This window comes from Marmota flaviventris, chromosome 11 (genome assembly GCF_047511675.1).
Source record: "Marmota flaviventris isolate mMarFla1 chromosome 11, mMarFla1.hap1, whole genome shotgun sequence".
NCBI classification, from domain to species: domain Eukaryota; kingdom Metazoa; phylum Chordata; class Mammalia; order Rodentia; family Sciuridae; genus Marmota; species Marmota flaviventris.
The window spans coordinates 43,476,966-43,489,411 of NC_092508.1; the positions used below are offsets into that span (position 1 = coordinate 43,476,966).

The window sequence follows — 12,446 nt, forward strand, 5'->3', positions numbered from 1 at the left end:
ATTTTACTATAAAAATTTTTCATATTGGATGCAAAGGTACTGAATTAAAATTCTCAATATAAGTCCTTTGGCCCAGTAAAAACTACATATAGATTAAAAAAGTTTAAGTCCTGATTCTAATACCAGCTCTAAAATAGAAATGGATAATACGAAGCCAAACACTGCAATAATAAACAGGACTTTAAGGGCATGAGGATATTCCATCAAACACTCATTGTAGAAAAAAATATTTCATCTACAGTGGCTTATAAAACTTAAGAGGCTTCGAAAGGTCTCCCACTAATATCGTAATACCTTTTCATTTACATATTTATCCACAAAGTAGGTAAGGAACTGAAATAAAGAACTAGGACAAATATTAAGAGTAAAAAAGACTTTCTTTTTAGATTAATAGCATGTAGCATTTCTTCCAATATTTTTTTAAAACAGAATCAATTCTAAAACTCTTAAAATAGCAGAAAACAAGCCAACTCTTAGGCTAATGAATTCCAATTTAAATAGTGAAAGCAATATTTAATATCTATGTACTAGTGATCCAAGATAAAAACATCAGCAATTTGTTTGCATTCATTTGTGATTGGGAAAAACATGAGACTACTAACAAACTTAAGTTTTAAACAGGCGAATCTCAATTTCTCTCTCTTAAAAGAATATTATAGAATGATCTAAGCAAGACTTTGGCTTACCCTCTGATCTCCACCTTCTCTTCGAGGATCAAGTTTTTTTGCAAAGTGTCTCAAATTGTCATAGTTATGGAAATTACACAGAGAAACAAGATCCTGTAAAGAGTTATACAGAATAGGTATAAGTAATGAATATGACATAACTATGTTGATATATGACTACAACACAGTGAATCTCAACATTGTGTACATCCACAAGACTGGGATCCTAATTAGAATAAGATATACTCCATGTTTACATCAAAATAGATTCTACTGTCATGTGTAAGTAAAAAGAATTTTAAAAAAAAGAAATTGGTTGTTCACTAGCTATGTTTATTCACATTTTAACAAACCGTACATATACTGTCTGGCTTAACTACGATCTTATAGAAACCACCACTGCAGCTGGGTAGCATAGGCGGCACACGCCTGTAATCCCAGCAAGTAGGGAGGCTAAGAAAAGAGAATCCCAAGTTCCAGGCCAACATTGGAGAGATCTTACCTCTAAAAAAAAAAAAAAGCATTGGGATACAGCTCAATGGTAGAGGCCCTCTGGTTTACTCCCCATACCATAAACAAACAAACAATGCATGCTATTGTTTGTTTATGGAAGAGAAATGAAATCAGAATAAAGATACAAGTCCTGAGAACACTCTTACTATAGCATGACCCTAGTACTCAATCACTCAAATTGTCTAACTTTCATCTTGTATAAAACAGGGTTTATATAAGAGGCCACATGAAAACATTCTTCAAATAACTGTAAAGTACCATAAAAATATGTCAGAATTCTGGTTATAATTTATTATAATTCATTTTATATATAACCCAAGGTCATTCTCTAGGTCATGTAAAATATAAAAGACTAAAAAACAAACCAGAATTTTAATTGAGAAAAAAATCTGCAAATAAAAAACAAAAATTATTGTACTTAACATGGACTCTAGAAAGTAATATATGTAAGTAAAATAATAACATGAAATAATAATGAGAATTAGGTGACAATAAAATATTGAACTAATCAAAAGTAGTACAACTTTTAAAAATTTATCTTAATTTTAATTTGCAGTGCTTATTTCTTAAAAAAAAAAAAAAGGTAGGTAATAAGTAAGTCAACTATGTGTATTAATGATACAATAAATTTTAATTAAAATCTTTGGTTTTAAACTACTTCTCTGTATATTTTCTGAGTTTTGGAAAAACAATTATAACCAAGAAAATTAAAACATAAGCATCAATCAACTGTAATTTTTTTGTGAGAATAATTAAAAAGGAGCTGTCTAGTAGTGCAACTTGAAGCTCCTCCGTGAGTATTTCCATGGCGACCCAGCAACTGTCACATAGGCAGGCAGAATACCAAAAGTGAAAACTATGGAAAATAGGTAAAAAATAAAATCACTGGGTAGCTTAACTTGTATGGTCATTATTTCATTAAGAATGCTTACATGACAGAAGTGAATTCCTTTAACACTGTTGCCCATCTTGTCCAGAGGAGGAGACCAGCACATCATGCCCATGACATTGGGGACAACTAAAAGAATGCCCCCAGCAACTCCAGATTTTGCAGGAAGACCAACCTAAAAATTCATGTAAACATTTGAAAATAAGAAATGTTATGTTCAATAATAAAGGAACTGATTTAAAAAAAATATGGCATATGTCCATACAAGAGAATTTCAACACTTAAAATATCATAGATAAACATTGATCAACATGTTTGTAAATACAGCAAATAAATGACAAACTAAAAAAGTTTGGGATACATTAAAATATAGAAAAAATTTTGAAAGACATAGTCTAAGGAGTTAAAGTGGTTACATATAAACTATGATCCACAGGTTTTAATTTTATTCTTCTTCACGATTTTTTTAATTGTTCTAAAATAAAAATGTATGCTTTAAATATCAAAAGTTATTTCCCAAAACATTGTCTAACCTGAAAATAATGAGAAATTATTATCTTCTTAAAAGATTTTCCTATGGTATACTTTCAGAGGAAGATCTTAGAAATAAAAAGTAATTCAAATCAATCCTCTTCAGAAAGTTTGTCTACATTATGCAAAACTTGACAACAATTATGATAAAAGAAAAATTAGTTTCATCAGTGCAGCATTTATTAATGGCTTACTAACATTCAGACATTAAGCACTTCTTGATAAAATTATACTAATGAGATAATCTTGCACAAAACCAAATAAAACAAGCCAATGGAAACCATCTGAATTGGATAAAACAATTCACAGGAACTACAAAGCACAATGGAACATATGTAATGAATAAAATCTAGACCAAGAAAGGCTGTACAGGATAAATGACCCAACCAAAAATAATGAGAAAAAGAGAGATCATGGAGAGACTTATAGATTAAAAGAAAATAAATGGCCACACAACCAATCACAATATATGGTCATTATTTGCATCACAAGTCAAACAAATTGTAAAATAATATAGTCATAATATATAAAATAATCCAGGAAATCTGAAAACTAAATATCTTGATATTAAATTTAATACTGATTAAAGATAATGTTTTTATATGTAATATTTAAGTTTTTAAATATGTAATAATAGTATTTTTTTTTAAAAAAAACTCTTTTGGGGGGACATAATATCTTTATTTATTTATTTTTATGTGGTGCTGAGGATTGACCCAGGGCCTCACACATGTAAGGCAGGCACTCACTCTACCACTGAGCTACAACCCCAGCCCCCTAATGGTACTCATATATTTTATTAAGGGTCTTTATTATTTGAATTTATATACTGGAATATGATAAGGATGGGAAAGTAGACATGTACACAGATGAAACAAGATTAGTCATGTATTTATAATTACTTAAGGTGAATGATAGGTAACATTAAATCCATTTCTCTATTTTAGCATACTTGAAATTCCCCCCCAAAAAAAATTTTTTTAGGACTGCATTACGACATAATATAAGCAAGATGAAATAAGAAAGGTCCATATGTTTCACACTGGCAAATGCACAATAGAACTTAAAGGAGTATATTTTTAAGCTTTAATTTTAATATACTTTAAGCCCTTTAAAACATCTACGGCTGTAACAAAAGAGGTTAAACATCCCATCTAAGTATTCCTTTTGAACTTTCGGAATGCAGTCACTATAATGCTAAACAATGACAAATAAAAGTAAAGAAAGTCTGTACTAACCTTAAATGTAGAAATGCTTTACAAGCAGAAGCAATGAGGTTCTTTAAATTAAACTTCCAAGTTCTTAAGAACATCTGATAGACTATTTTAACTCTATTTCTTACCAATTTGTAACAAATTAACCTTGAAAATAAGCCTCTCTTTCAAAAATTAATATACAGCTTTAGAAGCAAAGTTCAAACTGCTTAAAAAAAATTCCAGACTAGATTCTTGCTGGAGAAAATTAATAAACAACTACTCACATGGAAAGCAAATTGCCCTGAGAAATCATACATGCCACAGGAATGCATCAAACTCAGTGTATTTCGAACTGCTTCAGGACTCAGTACTCTTTCACCAGTAATTGGGCAGAAACCACCATTAGCCAGTGTTGCAGCCATCACACTGGCGGATTCACAAGTCACTTCTATAGAGCACAGCTAAAACAAACAAACAAAAAAGAATTCTGAATATTTAGGCTATTACTATTTTTATTTTCTAAGATCATCTATTTTATCTGGTATTTCATACATCTCTGAAATATTTCTTTCAAAGGGATAACTTTAATGTAGCCTATTGATATTCCAAAGATTTTAACTGACTAAAGTTCTAGCCCCTTTAAGATATATCCTGATTTGCCCAAAGTTATTCAGAGTTTTAATGGCAGAACAAGGTTAGAAGTGTTCCTAAACACTAAGATTTATTGTTGTCTTATGTAAAATTCAAATCTATTCACTATTAATTATGTAATGGATTATGTAAGCATAATTATTTTTAACACAATAGGAAAAAATAAGCCAAGTTAACATTTTTAAGAAAAAGCAATATACAACAATATTATGACAAACAACCTCTACATGAGAAATTACTACTTTGAGGGGAAAAAATGCAAAACTGCCTGATATTTCATCTACACAAGAAAGCTCAACATCCCCATTTATACAGCAACATGCAAAGGACCAAAAGGAAGAATATTTGAGAGCTCTAGCATGAATGCTCTGTGAGCCTAAACTATAATGTTATCTTTAGATCACTTATATTTATTTGATATTTACTATGGGAGATAGATATATTGTGATGAATGAAAAAAGAGAAAGCCAAGTACATCTGGACAATTTTTTTTTGCATTTAAATATAATCTAATAAAAATAGTTTATTACATCAAACCCAAATTTACCCATAACTAAAATAATAAATTCCTCAATGTTTTATTTTTTAATGATAACAATCAAGATTGTGGGAAAAAGTGGAAAGACAAGAAGAAAGAGAAGATTGGATCCTCAAATTCTAAAACTTTCCTCAGGCATACTGCAAGATCTACAAGAAGTAAAAAGGAGCTTGGAAACAGCAAGAAATAAAATTAATTACAGTGAATTGGAACACAGTTTGTATAGCTCTGATTGAGAATCACTTTTTGATCAACTTTTACTTTCTCCCTTTAGTATTAACACAATTTCCCTATTTCTCCAAAACTACAAAATCTACTTACTACATTGCCTTGAAAAAAACTGCAGGTTGATTAATTATAAAAGGCTTTCTAAGTGAAATAAGATTTAAGTTCCAATGATCATTTTCTAATTTATACTTAGTATTAACTGGAATTGTTTGTTGTAAAGTGGCATTCCCCTAATTTGACAAATGCCAATTTGAGAATATTCTCCTGATAACTTGATGGATGTTCACTTAATCAAATGCATCACTTTTCTAAAACAGTTAGTCTTCTATGATTATCTCTGGATTTTTGCGCTAAGTATAGAAATTTCACAGTAGATTAGTAGCACCTAAGCTATAATATCCAAAAATCAAATATATATTCTAAAGGAAAAGAAACATTAACTAATGGAAAAAATTTATATGCGCTGGGAAAAAAGTAAAGATTATTGGATAAGAATAAAAATAATGGGCTGGGATTGTGGCTCAGTGGTACAGTGCTTGCCTAACATGTGTAATTCTAGGTTCATGGGTTCAATTCTCAGCACTGCATGTAAATAAATAAATAAATGAAAAGAGTGATACTATATTTCACATAAGACTTTATAAGTTTCAAAGGCATTTCACCCATATTATCCTATGTTATCTTCAATATATTTAGGTCAGGAATATGTTAGAAAATGAAATGAGGACCCAGTAACTGAAACTAAATTATATGACTAACAAAGTCAAGATAGACCTTGAATTTTATATTGATTCTGGATTCTCAATTCATGGCATTTCACATTGGGCAGATGACAAAGGAAGACCTGTACTTCCATCAAAATCTAGCAATTAGAGAAATGCAAATTAAAATTACACCGATATTTCATCTCACTCCCATCAAAACAGCAACAATCAAGAATACATATACCAATAAATGTTGGTGAGAATGTGGGGAAAAGGGGATACTCAAACATTGATGGTGAGACTGCAAATTGGTACAGTCACTACAGAAAGCAGTATGGAGATTCCTCAGGAAAAAATGGAGTGGAAACACTATTTGACCCAGTTATCCTACTCCCCAGTATATACCCAAAGGACTTAAGATCAGCATACTACAGTAACGCAGCCACATCCATGTTTATAGCAGCTCAATTCACAAAAGCTAAGCTATGCAACCAACCTAGGTGCCTTTCAACAGATGAATGTATAAAGAAAATGTGGTATATATACACAATGGAGTATGACTCAGTCATTAAAAAAAAAAAAAAAAAGAATGACTATAACTTTTGCTGGTAAATGGATGGATCTGTAGAGTATTATGCTAAGCAAAATAAGCTAATCCTAAGAAACCAAAGGTTGAATGTTCTCTCTGATATGCAGATGCTAATACACTATAAGGGGGAGGCGGAGAATAGAAGTTCAGTGGATTATACAAAGGGGAATGAAGGGAATGGAGAGGGAACAGGAATAGGAAAAAGTGGAATGAATCTGATATAATTTTCCTATGAAAAGGAAATATATATGAATATACCACAGAGCATTCTGTTCATATTTTATGAACATCACTACAAGACTGGGATCCTGACTAGAGTAAGATGCACTTCATATTTATATAAATATGTCAAAATATACTGATCTGTATATCTAAAAAGAACAAATAAAAATCTGATACATTATCAACTTCCCTAATATAGATTCTATAAAACCACTAAAAGGTTAAGATTAAAGTAAGATTAAAGTAAAGACCTTCAAAAGTAAAGTAAGGTAAACTAGATATCAAAAATAACAGTCTACTATGTAGCTTCATATTATAGCAAGACTATACTAAATTGAGGACCATACCACATCAGATTATGTGCATGGTCTCTGCTCCCTGCTACCCTATGAATACTGAGAGCTACTCTAACTTAGAAAAAACTAATTGTGACACTGCGGAAGTGAGTTAAACAATTATTCTTTGAGCACCAATTAAACCAGAACAAAGTAGTAACAAAGATTACGAAAAACAGCAAGTCAGCTAAAACAGACATTTTAAATCACTGGATACCAGCATTCTGATAAATAGCTTCTTACAACCAAGGGAATACAATTTCTAAGATTGCATATCACTTCTTAAGTTTTTGAAAGAATGTTTCCCTATTCCATTCTGAAGCATGTATTTTTAGGAGATATTAACATGAGACTATCTTTTGTGAGGAATTTCTTTTTTTTTGGAAAGTCAATGGAAAATGAAATTTTTCATGGCTGAGAATCAAGATTTCAAAGATATCTGCAAAATGTTATATTTACAAAACTTGTCACATCTATTTATATATACAGTTCATATAATCACAGTAAATTACCTGGAAATAGAAGTCTAGTATACCAACCATGTCTGTGCCTTCTGGAAAACACTGAAAAACAGAAAGGCAATTCGAAACATAAACACTCAGAAAAACAAACATGCATATAAAAACAGGAGTATGTCATGATTGAGTTTAAAATGTACAAGTTTCATTTTAACTGAGAACAAAATAGTATGTAACCTATAAACAATGTAGCATTACATAACATCATATAAATTTCTAGATACTAGTTTAACTGACAATGATAAACTGATTGATGAGTCTTAAATCAAGTTATTAGACTTAAGACTTTAAATCTTTTAAAACTCAAGTGTAGCAGGCGTGGTTGTACATGCCTGTAATCCCAGTGGCTTGGGAGGCTGAGGCAGGAAGATCTTGAGTTCAAAGCCAGTCTCAGCACATTAGCAAGACGCTGTCTCTAAATAAGATATAAAAAAGGGCTGGGGTGTGGCTCAGTGGTTAAGCACCTTTGAGTTCAATCCCTCCCCCCACAAAAATAATAATAATAATCAAGGATAATCAACTAATCAGGCAATGTACTTTAAAACAATGGACTAAACCTCAAGCAGAATTTGCATTACTGTAACTAGTCAAATGTTTGAACACTGCCAAATATAAATAAAATTTAATAATAACATTAACAATTTGGTAACACTAACTTGATTGCAAAAAATTGGTTTTTTGCTTTGTTTGTTTTTTAAGGCACTGGGTATTGAACCCAGGGGCTCTCTACCACTGAGCTACATCCCCAGCCTCTTTTATTTTTTATTTTGAGAGAGGGTCTCACTAAGTTGCTTAGGCTGGCCTCTAACTTGTGATTATCCTGTCTCAGTCTTCCCAAATAGCTGGAATTACAGGCATGGGCTACTACCATAACCCAGCTACTTCTGTACTTTAAATAATAAGAATTTATTTAAAGGATATTGTAGAGTTCTTAGCATGTGTGGTCATATTTTATTGAACAAAAGTACAATCTAAAGTAGAAACAAAAATTTAAAAACCTTTTTTTCTTTTAAGTAGTATCCTATTGCAAAATTTCGATCTCCACTTTCTCTTTCTGACTGAAACCTAGAAGAAAAAACATTTATTTACTTTCTGTAAAAATACGCATGTTCTTTACTTTGTATAGAAAAGTACAGTATGAATAACACTGAACTAAGACTCAGAACTATTTGAGCTATCTAGTTTTAATACTGTCAACAGGCTTGTTATTTGGTCTTGAGAAGGTCTTAAGTGCTAATCTTTCAGTCTTAGTTTTCTCAGCTATAAAAGGACAGAAATTAACTCATGTCCTTTCTGATATTCATATTTTATGAACAAAGAGGCTAATTTTAAAATTCTCAAACATGCCATCATTAAAATACACTGAAAATTATAGAATCCAGCTTTTCCCAAGAGTACAACAGTTAATTCCAACTGAGCAAATCCACAGAAGTTTCACGGAGAGAAGAACAAATAAAATGGATCTCCTACAGGACTAACAGATTTCAGGGGGAAGTCTAGGCAGTAGCAAATTCCATGCAGCAAAAACAAAGTTACAAAAGTACAAAAGACAGAACTTCATTGAGTAAAAAACATTTTGATGTATCTGGGAAGTGGTATAGGAAGAAGAATGAAAAACATAAAACTAGAAAAGGAAATTGGACCATATTATTAAGACTAGTGAATGCCAAAAAGTGTAATGACTCTTGACTGTGCACAAAACATAATCTGAAGCTGGAGAATATCATGTTAAGTGAAGTAAGCCAATCCCCAAAAACCAAAGGCCAAATGTTTTCTCTAATAAGCGGATGCTAATCCATAGTGGTGGGGGTTGGGGGTGGGGCATGGGATGAGAGGATGAACTCTGAATTGGGCAAAGGGGTGGGAGGGGAGGGGGTATGGGGGTAGGATAGATGGTGGAATGAAATGGACATCGTTACCACAGGTACATGTATGATTGCACAAATGGTGTGACCCTACTTCTTGTATAACCAGAGAAATAAAAAATTGTGCTCCATTTGTTTACAATGAATTAAAGAGCATTCTGTCATGTATAACTGATTAGAACTGATTAAACACACACACACACACACACATACAGAGAGAGACAGAGAGAGAGAGAGAGAGAGAGAGAGAGAGAGAGAGAGAGAGCGAGCCTGAAGGCTTTCAAACAAGTTACTTAGTTAGATCTACATTCTATAAAATAGATCACTGTGACATCTGTTTGGGAAACTGGAAAAACGAAAAGATGAGTGATATATCAAGAAATGAGAAGTGCAGAAAGTTGAATTTAAGCAGTGGTGACAGAAATAGAGGGACACTAAACATGCACATATTTTTAACTATCTAAAAAGAAATAGTAAGAAAAAAGGAGACAAAATATTAATCAGAGAATAAGTATAAGTGAAATACAACTTTTTTGTAGGCTGAAAATTTCAAAACAACAAATTGGAGTAAAAATAACATTAGCTAGGCACAGAGAGATAAAAGAGGTGAGACAGGTATTATAGGCAAAGAGAAAATTGAATAAGTGCCAGTAATTTGAGGTAAACTTGGGGTACCTCCTGATTCTATGGCTATGTATAAGAAATTTATTAAAACCATTTAAAGCGTTTTTAAATGTTCCTGTCATATAATTTAGAAATCATTTATTTCCTTCTATGATTAAATTTTAATTATTTATTTACTAAAGTAAGTCCCAGGATCAAGAGCACATTAATTCTAAAAATACTACTGTACATAAACATAATGTATATAGGAGAAGTTAACAAAGCAGTATTAAAAATAAAATTCTATAATCTAGATTATTTTGTTAAAGAGGCCTGACCAACTATAAAATCCTAAGCCACAAATCAGACTCACGTTGCATTACTGAATCCAACATATTCATTACCAGCCATCTTATTCAAAAACTGCATCACCTATAAACCAAAATTAGGACGTATTAGTAACCAAAAACAAATATATAAAGAATGTAGAATGAAAATGGAATTTTATAATGCACTTACATAATCAAATTTTTCAGCATTATTTACTCCTTGCTGTGAAGAAACAAGATATAAATATGTTAATATACACACCACCAGAGTTAAGTTTCAAGCTAACATAATATAAAATTTCAAATAGCTACCATTATAATTAATACAATGCATTAGTACTTTTAAAACTAGGAAATACTTCTAAAGTAATTTAATATTTAAACATTTTTACATGTTCTTTAACACCCATATGTTGAGAGAAAAAAAATCAAAATTACAAAGGGAATGCTTTATTTTAAGTATATCTTTACTCAACCCAATTTACAGAATTTTATACACAAGTTATCCTGAAATTCCCTTATCTGTCATGACAGTACATAATCTGACAAACTGTTTGTTATTTAATTTCATATTTTAAAAAACTTAAAATAAAGTTTCACCTTAAAAAGATTTAAGCATATATAAACAATAATTTCAATTAAGAATAATCTATTTATATTTTTTAAAAACCTTAAACCAATATTAATTGAATTAGAAAAAATGAGTTATGTTGCAAAACTGACTAATCTCTTATAATTCTACAATATGTAAACATTCTGGATACATTTAGTAGTGTGGAAAAAGCTCTACCCTTAATATGTTTTTCATTTTTTATAATAATACTTGAACTTAAAAAACTATTTCATAGTCTCTAAAAATTAGCCATAATTGTATTTCACATTATGCCAATTGAGAGTGTGGAAGATGTATTGTTTCATCACTTCTATTTCTGACAGTTATCTACTGCAAATGTCATTAGGTCATTAGGAAAAACCTATGTAATGTAGATCAGTTCAAGTAGCCAAATGGTTTCATTTTACCTCGGCGAAGTTTACAAAGCAGTAAGTTGTAGATCTGAAATCAAACGTATTAATTGGTGATATGCACCCAAGAGAAACAATACATCTCTAATTTCTAAAACAGGCTTAAAATAAAATAATTTGACAACTAGTTTTTAAAACATATTTACCCTCAAAAAATCCAAAACATATATTTTCAAGTCCTATTATGGGAAGAAAACGTGTTCCAGAGTACTGTTTAATTAAATAAAGCCAGATTCATTCTCCACTTACGAGAAGATGAGGGTATGGCTGATAATATGTGAAACCCTACAAATCAACTTACATAAGAAAGAAGTGCAATCACACATATACAATCAATAATTGGACAGAACACCACAATATTGCATCAAAATTAGGCATTAACAAAATTTAAGATAAGGTAATTTAGCAACAGTCAGATTGTAATCCCTATCTACATATTTTATGTAAAGCATCCTTTGATATATTTTAAGCTTTCTCTCCTTATAAAATAGCAGAAATTAAATGAAGAAATGTACTCCAAAGCTGTTCAATGAAAAATAATTAAAAGAAGAAATTACCAACTTCATTGAACTGTTGCAGTTGTCAAAATATTCCATAGTCCTAATGCTGTAAAATATGTAACAACATTTAAGCCACAAAAACCTTTTTAACCTTAGAAAAAGCACAAAAAAAAAAAAAAAAAAAAGAAAGAAAGAAAAGAAAAAAAAAAACAACTCTTTGATTGGAAAAGGATGTCAGCATTTGCACTGGATGTCACATGGATAATTACTGGTTATACAATTAATCAATATAAAGTAAACAAGTTATATTGAACTTTCATTCTCTGACCTAAACTGTACACTATGAAAATGTAATACAAGTTTTCCTTATTGAGCTCTCATGTTTAATAGAAAACCATTTCAATTCTAGACTGTGGTCACATATCACATACTTGGTCAAGTTCGTGGCTTACTCAGTTAAAGTACACTTAAGGTTTGCTTTTATGTTGTTTTTAAGAAACAATGACTATTAACCAATATCTATCATTATACAATATTTTTAATAAAC

At 30.9% G+C, this 12,446-nt stretch overlaps 1 protein-coding gene across 3 annotated transcripts in view; it reads right to left on the minus strand.

Moving 5' to 3' along the window:
* Gls (glutaminase) overlaps positions 1-12,446 on the minus strand; it is a 77,276-nt gene that overhangs the window by 31,497 nt on the left and 33,333 nt on the right. For all 3 annotated transcript variants that reach the window (XM_027924979.3, XM_027924980.3, XM_071618974.1), the window contains exons 8-14: positions 10,567-10,599; positions 10,421-10,479; positions 8,578-8,644; positions 7,574-7,624; positions 4,079-4,255; positions 2,111-2,242; positions 687-779 (exon numbers count right to left, since the gene is read on the minus strand). In XM_027924979.3, coding sequence (XP_027780780.1) covers positions 687-779; positions 2,111-2,242; positions 4,079-4,255; positions 7,574-7,624; positions 8,578-8,644; positions 10,421-10,479; positions 10,567-10,599 — 612 coding nt within the window. The remainder of the gene's footprint in view (positions 1-686; positions 780-2,110; positions 2,243-4,078; positions 4,256-7,573; positions 7,625-8,577; positions 8,645-10,420; positions 10,480-10,566; positions 10,600-12,446) is intronic.